Here is a 19,173-nt window from a genome sequence, read left to right on the forward strand (position 1 = left end):
TCAATCCTTGGTTGGGGAGCTAAGATACCACATGCTGCAGAGCAAGTAAGTCCCCAGCGGCCACAACTACTGAGCCCACGAACCCTAGAGACGGGAGTGCCACTAGAACGTCCTCTCCCCGGCCAACAAAAGATCCTGCATGAGGAAACGGAAGACCCCACGTGTCACAGCTAAGACCAGAAGCACACCCCCCGGCAAAAAAAAAAAATCTTGCAACTTAATCAACCCCCCTCCTGTAGAGACTGGAGGAGGGTATGTCACCAGAAATATCCAGGTGAGTGCTGGAACTGGGAATTGGGTGAAAAGAGCCTCGATTGCCGGCAAGCAATCTAATTTCAGAGCCCATTTGTTAAGTGATTGGACTCTGAATGCTTGCGGGTCTCTGATATAAGAAAAGTTACCAATAAAGTCCTTTATACGAAGGCAGTCGTTCTGTCCCACTCTCTTATTTTAGGCTCAAACCTGGGAAAGAAAGAGCAAAGAAGGTATTTTTTAATTATAATTTGTAGTGTTATTTTCGCATGTTGAGGTGCAGGAGTCATCTCCCGAGCCGGATCTGAACCGCGCTACTGTCTACTGACGGCTCTTCCCCTGCCTTCTATTCCTCGCTCCACAACGGCCGCTGCTTTCCAAGGGACCAGAGAGCCGTGGGGAAGCGGCGCCGAAATAGTTTGTCCTCAGCGCGCCGCCGTAGCCCGCCGGTGGCCGCGTGACGCCTTCTTTCCGCCAAGGCGCGAGCGCCGCAGTGGGCGGACCCTTATGCTCCGCCCACCGTGCGTCGGTGCGTGAGTACGGCCCCCACGAGCTCCCGAGCGGTCGTGGGCTCACACCCGGCTTCTCTTCAGCCTTAACCTGTGCGCCGCCATCGCCGTCATGCTAGGCGCCGCTGTCCGCCGCTGCTCTGTAGCTGCAGCCGCAGTCGCCCGGGCCAGCCCTCGAGGCCTCCTGCACCCCACTCCGGCCCCCGGCCAAGCCGCCGGTAAGGCTCCCGCCTGCCGCTGTCCGCGCCCGCGTGTCCTTGCGGTGACCTGGGCCCCCGCCGCCATGCGATGGCAGGCTCTCCCAGAGGCCTAGCTCCTGCCTTGCGGGCCGGCGGCCGAACCTGGTGACCGCTTGCCGTTCTCGCCGCCGCCTCGAGTTGTGGAGGACTCGAGGTCGCGACCCCGGGGCCCCCCTCGGCGCGACTTCCTGGTGCGGGCACCGCGGACAGATCAAATGTGGACCTGCTGTGGGCGCCAAGGAGGGGGCGCAGCGCACCTCCCGTGCCCACCGGACCCCTTCGGTCCCCAGGCCGTGACCGTGCCCCGGCGCTGACCCTGCGGCCACCTGACTAGGAGTGGCCACCGCCGGCCTGCAGCGCTTCGGCGAAGGTGACATTGAGCTCAGGGTAGGGGCGGGGGTGATCCCTCCGGGGTCCCCGGCACCGCTGCCCCCAGCGTCTTCCGAGAACACGTTATACTTCCGTGTACGACAGTTATCAGACGTGTCTCGGTTAGCGTTTTGTCCGTCACTTAACCAGACCATTCTGGTATTTTTAGAGACTGCCGTGCCACTTTCTAATTCTTAAACTTTTACGATAGATCGACGTGTGTAGTTATTTCCTGAGACCTGGAAGAGGGACTGACTTGATAGATCTTTTAAGGCTCTTATTTCAGAAATTGGATATCACAGACCCAGAAATAGGGGGTTCTGCCTATATGGGGAAGCTTTATGTTTTTGCTTCCGGTTAGAAGCCTGATTGCGGAGTATAAGATGTTCTGCTGATTCCTGTCTCTTGTTCTGCCTTCCTGTTATGTCTGTTCCTGGAGACTTTGTGTCTAGCACTTTTAATTATTTTAACTGCACTTTGATTTCGGCCCATGATGGTAGTATATGCTACATTAAGAAATTTGGCCCCTAAGCATGCATATTTAAACGTACGAACTCAAACTCTTGCTAAGGTTAGACAAACTGATTTATCTCTAGCCGCCCTCTTAAGCATAATTGTCCCATAAACCTAAATATTTGCCACAAGGAGGCAGTCATGGTTACATTCATGTCAACTACTTTCTAGCTGTGTGACCTTGGACATGTTAGTTAAACCCTAAGACTCAGTTGCCTAAGTCTAAAATTGGGATACTATTTAATAGTTGTGAGGTTTAAATGAGATAATGTTAACTCTCAACACCTTTCCTGGCACAAATACTTGAAACATATTTGCTTTATTTTTATAGTGCCTTTCATTTTTGCATATTATAGGTGAGGTTTATTATCATTATGAGACTGAAGAAATTTCATGCAATTAAAAGTCAGAAAGGCTTAAGATTCTTGGATAGCCTCTGGAGGGGTTAACCTGGGGAGCTTCAAGTTTGCTGTAAATAAGTAGCAACCCAGACTTAATATTTTGTCCCACTTCAGCCTCCACCTGGTAACAGAATTGTTTTCCTATAACTACTGAATTAGATAATTAAATATTTTGAATAATTGCTAGATTCTCCAGCCAACCCTTAAGAGTTACACAGTCCTCACCCCATTCCTTACCCTGATAGGCTCTGAAAAGGTGGGAGGAGTTTCTGCTTTCTCTTTCTTGGTGGAGGGCTAAATTTAAGTAGCATTTTTAATTACCTTCCAGCCTTTTCTGCACCACTCCCACATTTATAGATTTCCAGCTTTTGGGCCCCTAAACCTTGTACTTCTGTATAGCTGTCTTTGAGCTTGTTTATGTACCCTTTACATTAGTCCGTTCTTTCCATTATGCCTTAGAATCACCACCACCAAAATGCCTGTTCTTTGAGCTTTGTCTGAGCTGTTTAGTTACTGAAGGGAATTATGAGCCACTTAATTTTTCTAAATATGTTTGCTTAAAAAAAAAAAAAACTTGCTTAACGGAATGCCAAAAAGCAGTGTTAGAAATAGATTTTTAGATTGTAGCCCTAGAAATGTCCCAGTTTTTTTAACAGATGCTTCTCTTTTTCTACTCTGGAACCTTTATATAAAAACACCAAGTAACTGTTTTTCAAAATAGTTTACCATACAAGCCTCAAAACTAGGTGGAAATGCTGTACATAGGGGGTGGTGTGAGGGATATAATTTACCTAAAAATCAGAATGTTAAGCATGTCCATAACTAGAAGAATAGATTCTGCTTTACTTATGACTGGAATAAGGAATATAATGTAAACCATTGGGAAAGTGAGTTTTCCTCAACCTGGGATCTGTGTGTGTTCCCAGTGCTTGCTTGGTTTTCTAAATAGCTGTCTCATGCAGTGTCTTTGTTTTTTAATACAATCAGTTTGTAATTTGGGACTCTCAGAAGGAAGGTGAACAAATCACTGAAGGTGATCCATTGATCTCCCTGACTAGGATTTGCATTTGTTGGTCATCTTTTTCACATTTAGAAAACAAAACCACAGTCATCTAGTTGAAATCCGTGTCCAGCAGTGAGCAAAAGAAATTCGTTATCATGAAACAATTTACTGGATGATTGGGAAGGTACACTTAATAGTTGCCTCTAGGGAGATAATTATATACTTCATTTTTCTTGAGTAAATACTTAGAAGTGGAATTACTGTGTTTGGTAGGTGTATATTTAACTTGATAAGGAACTGCTTAACAGTTTATACTTCAATTATATACTTGCACTTTTTTCAGTTAAGGATAACTTTAGTTTTTGAAAGATGGTTTACAAATTTTGGGTGATGGTGGGCTGAAAGGTTGTTTTTGATATTTTAAGCCTTTAAAAATCACTAGAAATTATACCAAGCTCTTAAAATTCATATAATAAGAGATGCAACTTGAAGAATGTTTTATTTTTAGGAATTATGATTTCTATAAATAGATCAATTAAGACACTTCTAGATAAGGATTAATTCAAAGCTACACTGAGTACATACCTACAAGGTTACTAAGCCCTAGGCAAAACGTTAACCTGGCTTTCATGTTTAATCATCATACTCTGCTACGGTAGGGAGAAGGCGATGGCACCCCACTCCAGTACTCTTGCCTGGAAAATCCCATGGACGGAGGAGCCTGGTAGGCTGCAGTCCATGGGGTTGCTGAGGGTCAGACACGACTGAGCGACTTCACTTTCACTTTTCACTTTCATGCATTGGAGAAGGAAATGGCAACCCACTCCAGTGTTCTTGCCTGGAGAATCCCAGGGACGGGGGAGACTGGTGGGCTGCCGTCTATGGGGTCGCAGAGTTGGACATGACTGAAGCGACTTAGCAGCTGCTACGGTAGTGGTATCTGCATTTTACAGATAAGGAATATAAAACCTGAGTTAATTAACAACAAGAGAGTTAAGAGCCTAGAAGTATCTGACCACTAGGCTCTGCTGCCTCCTAAAACCCAAAGGTAAAAATTCCTTCTCCCACGTCCTGCCCCATTCAGAGGCTGCTGCTGCTGCTAAGTCGCTTCAGTCGTGTCTGACTCTATGCGACCCCAGAGACGGCAGCCCACTGGGCTCCCCTGTCCCTGGGATTCTCCAGGCAAGAACACTGGAGTGGGTTGCCATTTCTTCTCCAATGCATGAAAGTGAAAAGTGAAAGTGAAGTCACTCAGTCATGTCCGACTCCTAGCGACCCCATGGACTGCAGCCTACCAGGCTCCTCCATCCATGGGATTTTCCATTCAGAGGCTATTCAGAAGGAATTTAGATTTCTTAACTCCCAATTCACTGTCCAGTTACAAGCAGAAACTGAAAATGAAAGGCTTTTCATATGGTGCTGGAAAAGGGTATATTGATTGGGAGCAGAGTGCTAAGGGTGTCCTGTTTTCTTGATAGTGTTATATTTAAAAATCTCACTCCTTAGAAATCTAATAAAACTTTTTTTTCATTGAGTGTAAGTGAACTTTTTTTTTAATTGTTAGCTGCGCTGGGTCTTCATTGCTTCTAGCGGTCTTTTTCTAGTTGTGTGAGTGGGAGCTACTCTTCACTTGTGGTCCATGTGCTTCTCATTGTGACTTTTTAAATTAAGAAAATATATGTTAGAAATTTGCTTCATAACTAGAATGGAGGTAATTCCCTGGCAGTCCAGTGGTTAGGGCTCTGTGATTCCACTGAAGGGGGCACGGGTTCCTCCCTGATCTGGAAACTAAGATCCCACATGCCACATGGCACAGCCAAAAAAAACATAGAATGGATATCATTTTACTTACTTCTTGGCTGTGCAACTTAAGGGATCTTAGTTTCCCAGTTAGGGCTTGAACCCAGGCCCTGGGCAGTTGAAGCACAAAGTCATAAGCATTGGACCACCAGGGCATTCCCAAGAATGAACATTATTTTAAATTAGGAATTAATACTGTTTATCATAAAAATAAGTGTATAAAGAAAATTTTTCTTTCCAGAGATAACCACTGTTAACAGTTACACACCAGCATTACACATAAGTGAGAAGAGCATAAACATACATCTGTAGTACTTTTTGTTTTACTTTTCAGTGCTTAATTCTTTTTTTTTTTTCTGTGATGGGTCTTAGTTGCAGTATGCAGGATCTTTATTGCAGCACTCGGGTTCTTAGTTGTGGCATGTGGGATCTAGTTCCCTGACCACAGATCGAACCCAGGCTCCCTGCACTGGGAGCTCAGAGCCAGGGAAGTCCCTCTGTGCTTAGTTTTTTAAGATGTTTTTTTCAAATCAGTACATAAGATTTATTTCATTTGACCTGGTGAATAATTTTTTTTACCATGACATGCATAGCTGATTCAAAACCTAAGGCATTGAATGAATGTAATACCACTGAACTGTACATTTAGAAATGGTTAAGATAGTAGACTTTGTGTGTATTTTAAGACACACCCAAAAAAGGAAAAAACCAGTCAAGTCCTACTTCTGTACATTGAAGTTACTGTTCTTCCTCCCCTGTAGCTGTCCAGTCACTTCGCTGCTACTCCCATGGGTCACATGAGACAGACGAGGAGTTTGATGCTCGCTGGGTGACATACTTCAATAAGCCAGATATTGATGCTTGGGAGTTGCGTAAAGGTAATTGAACACAGGCATATGTGTCTATTTTAATACAGAATTATGAACTGCTGTGCAGTCTTCCACTACTTTGTTAAAAGTAACTACAGTTAACCCTTGAAAAACGTGGGGGTTAGGGACATTGACACCCACTTGCACATAGAAAATCCATATACAACTTTACAGTTGGCCCTTCTGACCCACAGTTCTGAGTCCAAGGTTCTCCGTATATGGATTCAGATCATGTAGTATTTATGAAAAAAATCTCTGTGTAAGTGGACACGTAGAGTTCAAACCCATGTTCAAGGGTCAGCTGTATTTTGAAAAAAACATGTATCATGTAGACTAGGTATTGTCATGCATCTTGCAATTAGGAAAGTTTATAGTTTCCAGAGTACGTGTTTCCTGTAAAGCAGGGTTTTGAAGGAGGCACAGTTGATGTTTTGGGCCAGACAGTTCTTTGTTGCAGGGGCTGTCCTTTGCATTGTAGGATGTTTAGCAGCATCCTTGGTTTCTACCCACTAGATGCTAACACCCCTACAAACCCCCAGTTGTGACAACCAAAAATGTCTCCTAAGGGATAAAATCATCACTGCTATAGAGATAGGCCAAGGTGAGCAAGATTTAGCAGTTGTGTAACTTTGAATAAATAGATAATTTATTTAAGTAGTCATTTGGTTTTCTTCCCTTCTTGGTAATAGTTTGGGATTTTTGTTATTTTTATTCTCGGTTGTGATTTATCTGTCTTGCCCTGAGTAAGTGTCCTATCAGAGTAAGCTAGAACTTGTTTATCCTAAATTTGTAAATGTGCGTTTAACATGAGTAAGTAGCATTAATAATAACCAAGCTAGTAGACTGATAGATAATTTTAAGTGTAGGCAGTTTATATCAGATGAAGAATTCATTCTATGACTATATTGTAGCATCGCAGTCACTGGTGTCCTTTAATATTTTAAAATTAATAAAAGCCAGAAACCTAAGTGCTTCATACTTCTCCACAGGCATGTAATGACTCCATTTTGCTGCAACTAGGGAAATTCTTATTGGATAATCTTGAGTAGAAGTAATGAAAAGAGCTGTTCTGCATTCCCATTAAGAGAATCTTAAATTTTATGATGTGTCATTTTGTGCAGAGCCAAAAGTAATCATGCCCAGTATTTTCTGGTTGAATGTTTATGACTCTGCACTAATGGTTCTCTATATCGCCTTAAAGTCCTCATTTGGGCTTCATTACTTTCTCCTAAAGTATTTCCCTGGTGGTTTTTAGATTATTTTTCAGTCAGATCTATTTTAAAGCAGTCAAAGTACATACACTGTACTAAGAGGTAAAGATATGAGTTGAAAATGACCGTCTTGTTTGAAAAGAAACCAGCTAATTTTGAAGATAGTGTTTGCATTTAAAATCACTCTCAAGCTTATTATTTTTTGGTTGTACTACGTGGTTTGTAGGATCTTTGTTCTCCAATCAAGGATCAAACCTAGGCCCCGGGCAGTGGAAATGCCAAGTTCTAACCATTGGACCACCAGGGAATTCCCAGTTATCTCATTTTAGAGATAATAGAAGGCAATGGCAACCCACTCCAGTATTCTTGCCTAGAGAATCCCGTGGACAGAGGAGCCTTGTGGGCTGCTATTCATGGGGTTGCACAGAGTCGGACACGACTGAAGCAACTTAGCATCCCTGCATGCATTGGGGAAGGAAATGGCAACCCACTCCAGTATTCTTGCCTGGAGAATCCCAGGGACAGAGGAGTCTGGTGGGCTGTCGTCTATGGGGTGGCACAGAGTGGGACACGACTAAAGCGAATGGCAACCCACTCCAGTGTTCTTGGCTGGAGAATCCCAGGGATGGGGGAGCCTGGTGAGCTGCCGTCTCTGGGATCGCACAGAGTCGGACACGACTGAAGCGACTTAGCAGCAGCAGCAGCAGCAGAGATAATAGAGGCCCAGGGACTTACTTGGTGGTCCAATGGTTAAGACTCCACGCTTCCATTGAAAGAAGCATAGGTTTTGATCCATGGAAGGGAAATTCTGCATGCCATATGGTAGAGCAAAAAAAAACTAGCAGATCAAACAGATAAGATCACATGTCTATGGTTCAATAAAAGAGTATGGGTAACTAAATTGTAGTTTAAGTGAGGATATTCCAGATTGATATGACCCCTCTTTTTAATTTGACAGGGATGAACACACTTGTTGGCTATGACCTGGTTCCAGAGCCCAAAATCATTGATGCTGCTTTGCGGGCATGCAGACGTTTAAATGATTTTGCTAGTGCAGTTCGCATCCTAGAAGTTGTTAAGGTCAGTGAAATAACAATGCTAAGGTTGTTCTGGAAGTAGGTGGACTATTGATTAGGTATTAGCGTATTCTGTATTTTTGAATTTGTTAAAATACCTGAAATTAGTTTTTACATAGTTAGAGGGAATGTACATTGTGGTTATATTCTCTTTGGAGAGTATTTGGGAGAATTTATTCAGGAATTTATTTTGTTAGAATTTCAGCAATCCCATTTGAGAATTTATCTTAAGGAAATAATTAAGAATTGCAGTTTATCTTTGTGCTGCTTGTGATATGAAATTAAGTGTTGCCAGTGGCTTCTTAAAATGGGACTTCCCAGAGGAGGTTATTATTAATGCTGTAGAAGTGTATTTAACATTTAAGATATTCATGTTAATTGAAGGAAATTATGAAATAATTTTTTGTGGTGTATCCCCTTTTTATTAAAAAGTATAGAGACAATGATCAAAATGTAAGGATATATACTTTCTTCTCTCTTATTTCATTATAGTTTTTAATTTTTCTATTAAAACTTAGACCAACTTTAAATAAGAATTTTATAATTTAAAAAACACACTTAAGGAGACCTAGAATTTGTTAGACAGAAGAATAATATAATAACTTGACACTGTCTTAGTCTATTTGACCTTCTAATATTTGTCTCTGAAGAATGTTGTGACAATAGAGGTCTAATTGTATATTATGGTAAGTATTCCTCAAAGCTCTCTTGCCTTAGAAATAAGTATTCTCTACGTGTAGCTCTCCATGAAAAGACTTGTATATTCTATAGGAAAGAAATGCAAGGTCTGTAAGAGGGAAAGTATGACAATACTTTATCTAAAATGGGTAAGATAATTAAGGGTTCTGTAGGCTGTCAAGCCATTCAGCACCAGTAGTTAATTCAGTTAGGGTCTCAAATTGAGGCAAATTAAGAAACTTTTTTTGTGTTAACGTAATTATTCCTGTTGCCTGCTGGGCACATTTAATTGCCATCACAAAATTCTGTCATCACCACCTTCTTTTCCAGTAACTCAAGGCTTTAAAATGTTTCTTTCCCCCTGGATTTAGTAGTCTTAGTCTCCAGGTGTCTTAACAGTCTACCTTGAATAGTGCCTATGTAAGTTGCTCTCTCTTTTGAACGAATATGTTAACTTAAAAGTAGGTGACTTATATTCTCTGCTGCTAGCCTCTGCATATGACTGAAAGCATTTTCAGCTTCATTTTGTTAATAGAGACAGCTTTTCGGAGCTAAATGTGAATATCCTCTTTGCCATCAGGACAAAGCAGGACCTCATAAGGAAATCTACCCCTATGTCATCCAGGAACTTAGACCAACTTTGAATGAACTGGGAATCTCCACTCCAGAGGAACTGGGCCTTGACAAAGTGTAAACCCCATGGGTAAGGTATACCTGAATAAGGCAAGAAAGGATCCAGGGAGGGGTGAGTGAGTGGCATTACAGTAGTCTCAGAGAAAGACGTTTTCATGGCTTTGATAGAGGCTGTGAGCTTAGAGAGTACCTGTGATGATTAATTTAAAGAATTAGAATTGTTGTTTCTGGTTGTTATAATTGTTCTTTTATTGGTGTAAAGGCAAGTTAAAGAACCTACTTTAAAATCTATATAATATAAAATATTTCAAAGGTAAAGAATAGCATAGGGAATAAATGTAACCATACCCAAATTTTGAGATACTATTTTTGCCATATTTGCTTTAGTTTCTCCCTCTCCCCCAAGAAATGAGAGGTTTCACATAGAGTTAAAGCCCTCTCTGTACCTTTTTCCTAATTCCAGCTCTTTAACCTCTCCTCAATTAAGGTAATCCACTACATACCAGGTATTCATCATGCATGCTTTTATACATCTTTATTTTTAATATCAGGGTTTTATTAATTTGATGCTTCTGTTATTGTGTGCCCAAGTTGAAATATAATAGGTAATATTCATTGATAATACAAACTTGATACCTTGTGGAAAATACAGACTAGGTAATAAAACCAGTCACAAGATTGCCGGGTAGTGAGCAGTACGCAGAAAATCCTTTGTAAAACAGAAAAAAATACATAAGTAATAACGCTTATATTTATTTTATTTAACAAACACGTATAGTCTGTGTAACTCTTATTATGTATGAGGTACTGTTTTATGTGCTTTATAAACTCGTTTAATCCTCATGAACAGTCCTGTGAAGTACTTATTATTATTACACTTATTCCCATTTTACTATTTTACTAATGAGGAAAATGAGGCACCTTGTCCAAAGTCATATAAGTAGTAGAGGAACCCACATTTAAACCAAGGCAGCATGGGGTCGCTAAGAGTCGGACACAACTGAGCGACTTCACTTTCACTTTTCACTTTCATGCATTGGAGAAGGAAATGGCAACCCACTCCAGTGTTCTTGCCTGGAGAATGCCAGGGATGGGGGAGCCTGTTGGGCTGCCGTCCGTGGGGTCACACAGAGTTGGACACGACTGATGCGACTTAGCAGCAGCAGCAGCAGTCTGGTTCCAGAGTCCATTGTTTTTACTATGCCACACATCCTTTGTAGGCATTGCAATACTAAAGCATTTACTAAGGCCATTGTCTTATTTCTCAGATGTAAATAATGAGGCTTAAATAGAAGATTTGCTTCCTAAGAGTAAGAAGTTTATTTTTAAAAGGTGGAACTAAGCTATCTTATAAAAGTTTCAGTAAAAGTGGACCCAAAATTATTTTAAAAGCTAGTATCAGATCCTCACAAGATAAAGAAACCGTGAGCATGGTTAGGGTACCATTAGTGAACACCTAATTCTACACTCTAAAAATCTTAAAGAATACCTACATTCAATCTTCCTACCACAGACTGAGCAGAAAATGCCTGAGGTTTTGAATTCAATTTTGAGATCTCTTTTTACAGCTTGCTTTGAAAGAAGAGTCTTAATTTTATCTTTGTCCATCTCTGTATCACCACTGTCTTTTCCTCCTCCCTGAAGCCAGATAGCACATCTTTGTGAAATGTGAAAAGGCTTTCATTTATCAAGTATTATTTGAAGGAGTCCAGAAGATCTTTGTTATATAGGATATTTTCTAGCTGCAGTAACATTGTATTTCTTTCACTTAAAAATTTTTAAGAGGGCAGCTCCCTAATACTTTTCTGATTAGAAAAGAATACTACCTCAATAATTACCAGGTGGATAACAACAGAAAAGCCAAAGAGCTAGTAGCTGGTGTGTTGATTTTAGGCAGGATTAAGAAAGGGCAGAAGAGACTACACAGAGGCAGCGATTTCCTTGGGCTGTTGCTCTAGAGGTTATTTTTAGTAAGATTTCTATCTTTTCTTTATTTCCCAGCTAATTTTTCATGTTTTCTCTTACAGATGGACTTCCCAAGGACTTATTGATAATGCTACTTGATTATAAAGTCACCTGGAAATACTGATGATAACATATTACCTTATTCGAACAAGTTTTCCTTTGTTGAGTACCAAACCGTGTAATGTAACTTGGACTTTAATAAAAGGGAAATGAGTTTGAACTGAAATTAGGTATTTCATGTGTTTGCATTGAAAGGCAGGGGGAAAAAAAATTATTATAGTGTCATTGATTTCACTGTTTGGTTGCCACATTATATGCTGAGAGAACTGCTTCAGTTTTCTGGAAACCATCCAACATGAGTCAGCTACATTAACATATTTGGATGCACTTGCTGGTAAATTAGCTAAAATTTTTTTAAAAAATAATTTCATATAGAATTTTCTTTTTAAAAAAGTATTTATTTGGGTGTGTAAGGTCTTCATTGCTGCGTGCGGGATTTCTCTAGTTGCAGCAAGCAGAGGCTTTTCTCTTGTTGTGGAGCACAGGCCTTAGCAGTTGCAGCATGCTGGCTCAGTGGTTGTGGTGCATGGGCTTAGCTGCTCCACGGCATGTAGGATGGTCCCAGACCAGGGATCGAACCTGTGTCCCCTGCCCTGGCAGGGAGATTCTTAACCACTGAACCACTGGGGAAGTCCAGTGTAGAATTTTCTAGTTGACAGGGCCAGCAAGTACTCTGGGCTTAGAGGGTTAGTTGTCTGTGGGTACAGGTCAAATTGTGTACCTTCCCAAAAATGGGTGAAATAAAGTTTTTAAAGTAGTCATTGAGATAATCTTTAGGATGTGCTCTGTAGAAGCCAGCCCCTTAGTGCTTCTCATCTTCCCTACCGTTTCTTCCCTAGCAGTACAGTATTAGCCTTGGACATCAAAGAATTTGCTGTGGTAGATTTGGAGGCTTTCTGCTTAAAGAACTGAGTAAATGGTTTTCCTTCTTGAGAGAATAAAATACACAATCCTGTCTTACTTTGTTGTTGTTGTTTAGTCACTCAGTTGTGTCTGACTTTCTTGTGCCACCATGGACTGTGGTTCGCCAGGCTCCTCTGTCCATGGGATTTCCTAGGCCAGAATACTGGAGTGGGTTGCCATTTCCTTCTCCAGGTATCTTCCTGACCCAGGGGTCAAACCTGAGTGTCCTGCATTGGCAGGCAGATTCTTTACCACTGAGCCACCAGGGAAGCTTTGTCTTACTTTAGATGCCATAATACTGGAAGCCAGCTGCTGGGTAAAGAGGTTCTAGGTTTGAGTGAGTTCTAGTACAGCCAGTTTGACTGCTTCATCAGGTGAACTGGATTAATATTAGGTTGAAATTTTGATGTCTTCTCTTTTTTTTTTTGATGTCTTCTCTCCTAAAGCCATGTAAGGAAGTGTTAGTAAAATCAGTTTTGGGGAACTTCCCTCGTGGTCTAGCGGTTAAGACTCTGTGCTTCCACTGCAGGGGGCACAGATTCAATCTCTGGTCTCCTCAGTCAAGGAACTAAGATCCTGCATGCTGTGCAGTGCAGCCGAAAAGAAGGAAAAAAGTAAAATCAGTTTTGATAAGGTTTAATACAAATGACCTTTTATGAAAGGCTGATTCCCTACAAGAAAGATCCTTCTTTCCCCCTTTTTTTAAGAAGTAGAGATGTGAAATAAATTAACTACTTATGGTTGTCTTCTTTTAGATGGTGCTAGAATAGGAGAGAGACAACTTGATGACAGGTAGGGCTTCTATCCTAACAGAATGGGATCTCTAGCTTTTTCTTTCCCTACTTTCTGTTTTGAGAATTTTCAAAGCAGTTAATGGTTTGCTACATTTGTTTTGTTCTAGTTTATGTACACTTTTCCCTCAGTCATTTAAAAGTGAGTTGCAGACATGACACTTTAACCCTGAATACTTAAGCAACATCTAAGAGAAATTTCTCTGAAGGAGCTCAGCCCTGGGATTTCTTTGGAAGGAACGATGCTAAAGCTGAAACTCCAGTACTTTGGCCACCTCATGCGACGAGTTGACTCATTTGAAAAGACTCTGATGCTGGGAGGGACTGGGGGCAGAAGGAGAAGGGGACGACAGAGGATGAGATGGCTGGATGGCATCACTGACTCGATGGACGTGAGTCTGAGTGAACTCCGGGAGTTGGTGATGGACAGGGAGGCCTGGCGTGCTGCGATTCATGGGGTTGCAAAGAGTTGGACACGACTGAGAGACTGAACTGAACTGAAAGATTTCTCCTAAGTAACCACAGTACCATTAATATGCTTCAAGAACTTTGGCATAAAATACATACAATTCATTTTTCTGAAGAGTCCAGGCCAGTTGGAGTAGAATAATGTCCTGCATCTGCATCTTACTGGTGGTTCATTAAAATCTAGTTAAACTTCCCTAGTGGTCCAGTGGTTAAGAATCCACCTTGTAATCAGTGCAGGGGACGTGGGTTCAATACCTGGTTGGGGAGTAAAGATCCAGCACGACATGGAGCAACTAAACTAAGCTGAGCCCCATGGACTCCTGGGCCACAGCGAAAGATCCCGCATGACAGCAAAAGATCCCACGTGCTGCTACTAAGACCCGATGCAGCCAATTAAATATTTTTATTTTTTAAATCCAGTTAAACATTTTTGACAAGAATACAGTAGTATCCCCCACCCCACCCTTTCTATGCAGTTTTGCTTTCTGCAGTTTGTTACTCACCAACCACAGCCTGAAAATATTAAATGGAACATTTCATAAATAACATAAGTTTTGAATTGAACTCTGCTCTGAGTAGTGTGATGAAATCTCTCACCTTCCCTCTCCATCCCATTAGTCACTTAGAAGCTGTCTTAGTTGTCAGATTGATGGTCATGGTATCATAGTACCTGTGTTCAAGAAATTTTACTTATAATAATATCACCAAAGTGCAAGAGTAGTAATACTGCCAATTTGCATATGTCAAAGAGAACCTATAAAGTGCTTCCTTTTAAGGAAAGAAAAAAACATCCTGTGCTGAGGTAGCTCAGAGCTAGACTAAGAACTCTTCAATCCGTGATACTGTGAAGAAAGAAAAAAATTGTGTGCTAGTTTTGCTGTTGAACCTCAAACTGCGAAAGTTTAAGCCACAGTGAGAAATTAGTGCTTAGTTAAAATGGAAAAGGCATTAAATTAGTACAATAAAATATTTTAAGGGAGACGGAGACCATGTTCACATAACTTATAGTATATTGTTATTGTTACTATGGCTAATTTATAAATTAAACTTTATCATAGGTATGTATAGGAAGAAACAGTTTTTACAGGGTTTGGTACTATCTGCAGTTTCAGGCATCCACTAGGGGTCCTGAAATGAATCCACCCATGGATAAGGGAGTACTATATAGATGATGTGGAATTCCAATTGTATCCCCTCAAGAAGGATATTATATTTGTATGTCCTAGCGGTTTTTTTTTTTAATTACATTTACCCATCAGCTGATGGAAGGTAACACAATGTAGCAATAGGGTGGGTTTGTATTCAGACTTAATGTTCAAATCTGATTCTACTGTATAGCAGTTATGGATAAGTTACGGATAAGCATAAGTTACTATGGATAAGTTACGGATAAGCACCTTCCTGTGCTTCTGTTTTATGATCTGAAAATGGGAGCAACTTTGCAGGCTTATAAGGGAAGTTTAGTAAGATTAGGTCTTATTACAGTCATTTTTATAATCATAGTACTTCGGTAAATGGTTTAAGCCTAGCCATCCCTTAGTTTTGCTAGCTACCACTGCAGTTTCTCCTGTTTCTCAGATGCCAGAGCGCTTGTCCTTAGCAGCAAGTGGAGTCCATCTTTGTGTTTTGAAAAGGCAAGTTCATTTGGCCCAATTGCACATCATTTTCCTACGTTTGGAAAGTTTGTTCAGAACAGAAGTGATGACGATTCTGTGCCAGCCTTGGCTCTCCACAGTGGTGCTCATGCTTTTATTTATGACTAGCTTTCTGCCCAGCATTTTAATTCTGAAAGTATCATGTTAGTGGAACTTCCCTGGTAGTCTGGTAGCTAAGCTTCTGAGCTCCCAATTCAGGGGGTCCAGGTTTGATCCCTGGTCAGGGAACTAGACCCCATATGCAACTAACAGTTTGCACACTGCAACTAAAGATCCAGCATGCCACAACGAATATTAAAGATCCTGTGTGCTGCAACTAAGAACCAGTGCAGCCAAATAAATCAATAAATGTTTTTAAGAAAACAAGCAGTGTCCCTGGTCATCCGCTAGTTTTAAGAATCCGTCTTGCAACCCAGGGGACACAAGTTCAATCTCAGGTCCAGAAGGACCCCACGTGCTGTGGGGCAGCTGGGCCTGTGTGCCACAGCTATTGAGCCCCACGCTCTGGAGCCCACAGGCTGCAGCTGCTGAGCCCTTGTGCTGCAACTACTGAAGACCATGTGCCCTAGAGCCTGTGCTCTACTGCAAGAGAAGCCACCACAATAAGCCCATGTGCTACAGCTAGAGGGTAGCCTCTGATCTCTGCAAATAGAGAAAACCTGCACACAGCAACGAAGACCCAGTGCAGCCAGCCAAAAAAAAAAAAAAGTATGTTAGAGCAAGTATTAAGCTCTGGAAGTAGATTCTAAAAATTTGGAGAATGTCATTTGTATCAGTGTGCTAGGGCTGCCAAATCATAATATCACAGGCTTAACAGAAGTTTGGGAGAAGGCAATGGCACACCACTCCAGTACTCTTGCCTGGAAAATCCCATGGATGGAGGAGCCTGGAAGGCTGCAATCCATGGGGTCACTGAGGGTCAGACACGACTGACCAACTTCACTTTCACTTTCATGCATTGGAGAAGGAAATGGCAACCCACTCCAGTGTTCTTGCCTGGAGAATCCCAGGGACGGGGGAGCCTGGTGGGCTGCCATCTATGGGGTTGCACAGAGTCGGACACAACTGAAGTGACTTAGCAGCAACAGAAGTTTGGGAGTTCCTGGTGGTCTAGTGGTTGAGATTCAGCACTTTCACTGCTGTGACCCAGGTTCAGTCCCTGGTTGGGAAACAGATCCCATAAGCTGCGTGGCTGAAAAACAAAAACAAAATATATTTTCTCACAGTTCTGGAGGCTGGAATTCCAAGATCAAGGTGCCATTAGTGTTGGTTTCTGATGAGTTCCATCTGCCTGGCTTGCAGATAGCTGCCTTCTCTCAGGGTCCTCAAAAGCCCTTTTTCTTTGTGTGTATACATTGGTGTCTGTCTTTTTTAACCATGCTGTGCAGCATGCAAGATCTTCGTTCTCCGACTAGGGATTGAACCCATACTCCCTTCAATGGAAACAGAGTCCTAACCACTAGACTGCTAGCGAATTCCCTGTTATATTCCCATTATATTTCTTATAATGACATCAGGACTACAGCTCAACCCATATGACCTCACTTAACCTTAATCACCCCCCTTTTAAGCTGTAGCTCCAAAATAAAGGCACCCTAGGGTTTAGGGCTTCAACATACAAATTTGGGTGGGTGGGGGCACAATTCAGTCCATAACATTAAAGACATACATCTGACCGATATAAAAAGAGGTCAGGCTTTTGAGGCAGATAAGGATTCAATTCTTACCTATAAACTTTGTGGCCTGTTCAAGTCAGTCAGTCCCTGCAGCCTCACTCCTTATACATATGTGAAGTAGGTATGGCGGTACCATATGAGGATGCTATGAGGATTGGCAAATACCTTCCCTAGAGGGAGATGACATGCATTAATGTGGGGATTAAGGTGAGGCTGGTGACCTGAAAACCCAGAAAGACCTGCAGATTCATAGGCTCCATCCGTCAGTTACCTGTGCTCCACCAATAGTAGGCCTTTTATCAAAGGTCTACTATTTAACCTTTATCGAAGGTTAAAGTCTGAAACCTGCTGAGATAAGAAAAAAGCCTCAGAAAGAAGTAGCAGGATAAAAAGATCACCCCTGATGAATACAGATGCAAAAAGCCGCAACGAAATAGTAGGAAACAATTCAACAATATATTGAAAAGATCATACAACATTATCAAGTGGGATTTATTTCAGGAATACAAAGATGGTTCAATATCCACAAATCAATGAACATGATACAGTAAATTCCCCACATATGAACATTGAAGTTGCACACTTTCAAAGATGTGAACATGCAGTCGCATGTCCAATCAGTAAATTACTTCATGTGTCTGGCATACTTTTTAAGGTACTGTACTGTAAGATTTAAAATGCTTTGTGTGTGTGTTCTTATGTATTATTTGTGTGAAAAGTATTATAAACCTAGGTAGCAGTCCACAACCTTTTGGACACCAGGGACCAGTTTTATGGAAGATAATTTTTTCATGAACTGGGAGTGGAGGGGTGGTTTGGGAATGATTCAGGTGCATTACATTTATTGTGTACTTTATTTCCGTTATTACATCAGCTCCACCTCAGATCATCAAGCATTAGATCCTGGAGATTGGAGACCCCTGTATTACAGTACAGTATTATATAGCTAATTGTGCGAGGTGGGGACCTAGGCTAACTTTGTTGAACTTAAGAACAGATTGGACTTACAAAAGCATTCTCAGAACAGAATTTGTTCACATATAGGGGACTTATTGTACATCACATTAACATAATAAAGGATGAAAACTGCATGATCATGTATAGATGCAGAAAAATCATAGGACAAAATTCAACATCCCCCCCGAAAATTTCAACATACACCTATGATTAAAAAACAAAAATAACTAAGTGGGTATAGAAGAAATGTACCTCAAATGTAATAAAGGCCATGTATGATAAGTTCACAGTTAATATCATATCCAATAATGAAAGCTAAAAGCTTTCTTCTAATATCAGAAACAAGACAATGAAGAAAGGTAAAAAAGTAGCAGGATACAAAATCAATATACAAAATCTTGTATCAGTTCAGTTCAGTTGCTCAGTCATGTCTGACTCTTTGTGACCCCATGGACTGGAGCACACAGTGCTTCCCTGTCCTTCACTATCTCCCCGAGTTTATTCAAACTCATGTCCATCAAGTCAGTGATGCCATCCAACCATCTCATCCTCTGTCATCCCCTTCTCCTGCCTTCAATCTTTCCCAGCATCAGGGTCTTTTCAAATGAGTCAGTTCTTCGCATCAGGTGGCCAAAATACTGGAGCTTCAGGTCCCGAATCAGTCCCTCCAAAGAATATTCAGGATTGATTTCCTTTAGGATTTACTGGTTTGATCTCCTTGAAGTCCAAGGGACTCTCAAGAGTCTTCTCCAATATCACAGTTCAAAAGCATTACTTCGGCACTCAGCCTTCTTTATGGTCTAACTCTCACATCCATACATAACTACTGGAAAAAACATAGCTTTGAGTAGACAGACCTTTGTAAGCAAAGTAATGTCTCTGCTTTTTAATGTGCCATCTAGGTTGGTCATAGCTTTTCTTCCAAGGAGCAAGTATCTTTTAATTTCATGGCTGCAGTCACCATCTGCAGTGATTCTGGAACCCAAGAAAATAAAGTCTGTCACTGTTTCCATTGTTTCCCCATCTGTTTGCCATGTAGTGATGGGACCGAATGCCATGATTTTCATTTTCTGAATGTTGAGTTTTAAGCCAGCTTTTTCACTCTCCTCTTTCACTTTCATCAAGAGGCTCTTTAGTTCCTCTTA

General features: G+C 41.3%; 1 protein-coding gene across 2 annotated transcripts; it reads left to right on the forward strand.

Moving 5' to 3' along the window:
* The first annotated feature begins 787 nt into the window (after nucleotides 1-787).
* On the forward strand, nucleotides 788-11,738 carry COX5A (cytochrome c oxidase subunit 5A). 2 transcript variants are annotated; one of them, XM_070358610.1, is made up of 5 exons: nucleotides 788-979; nucleotides 5,848-5,964; nucleotides 8,125-8,246; nucleotides 9,501-9,628; nucleotides 11,581-11,738. In XM_070358610.1, the coding sequence occupies exons 1-4, from the start codon at nucleotides 874-876 to the stop codon at nucleotides 9,612-9,614; spliced, it is 459 nt and encodes a 152-aa protein (XP_070214711.1). In that variant the 5' UTR covers nucleotides 788-873; the 3' UTR covers nucleotides 9,615-9,628; nucleotides 11,581-11,738. The 2 variants fall into 2 exon arrangements, with proteins under 2 accessions (XP_070214711.1, XP_070214710.1); XM_070358609.1 differs by having other exon boundaries at nucleotides 789-979; nucleotides 9,501-9,623.
* The last annotated feature ends 7,435 nt before the right edge of the window (nucleotides 11,739-19,173 follow it).

The sequence above is a fragment of the Bos mutus genome, chromosome 21 (assembly GCF_027580195.1).
Source record: "Bos mutus isolate GX-2022 chromosome 21, NWIPB_WYAK_1.1, whole genome shotgun sequence".
Taxonomy (NCBI): Eukaryota; Metazoa; Chordata; class Mammalia; order Artiodactyla; family Bovidae; genus Bos; species Bos mutus.

Excerpts from the sequence above, each read along its gene's own strand:
- COX5A (XM_070358610.1), top strand. The coding sequence starts at position 874 with ATGCTAGGCGCCGCTGTCCGCCGCTGCTCTGTAGCTGCAGCCGCAGTC. Across the intron at positions 980-5,847 it reads GGCCCCCGGCCAAGCCGCCG|CTGTCCAGTCACTTCGCTGC; the intron begins GTAAGGCTCCCG and ends CCTCCCCTGTAG. Across the intron at positions 8,247-9,500 it reads GCATCCTAGAAGTTGTTAAG|GACAAAGCAGGACCTCATAA; the intron begins GTCAGTGAAATA and ends CTTTGCCATCAG.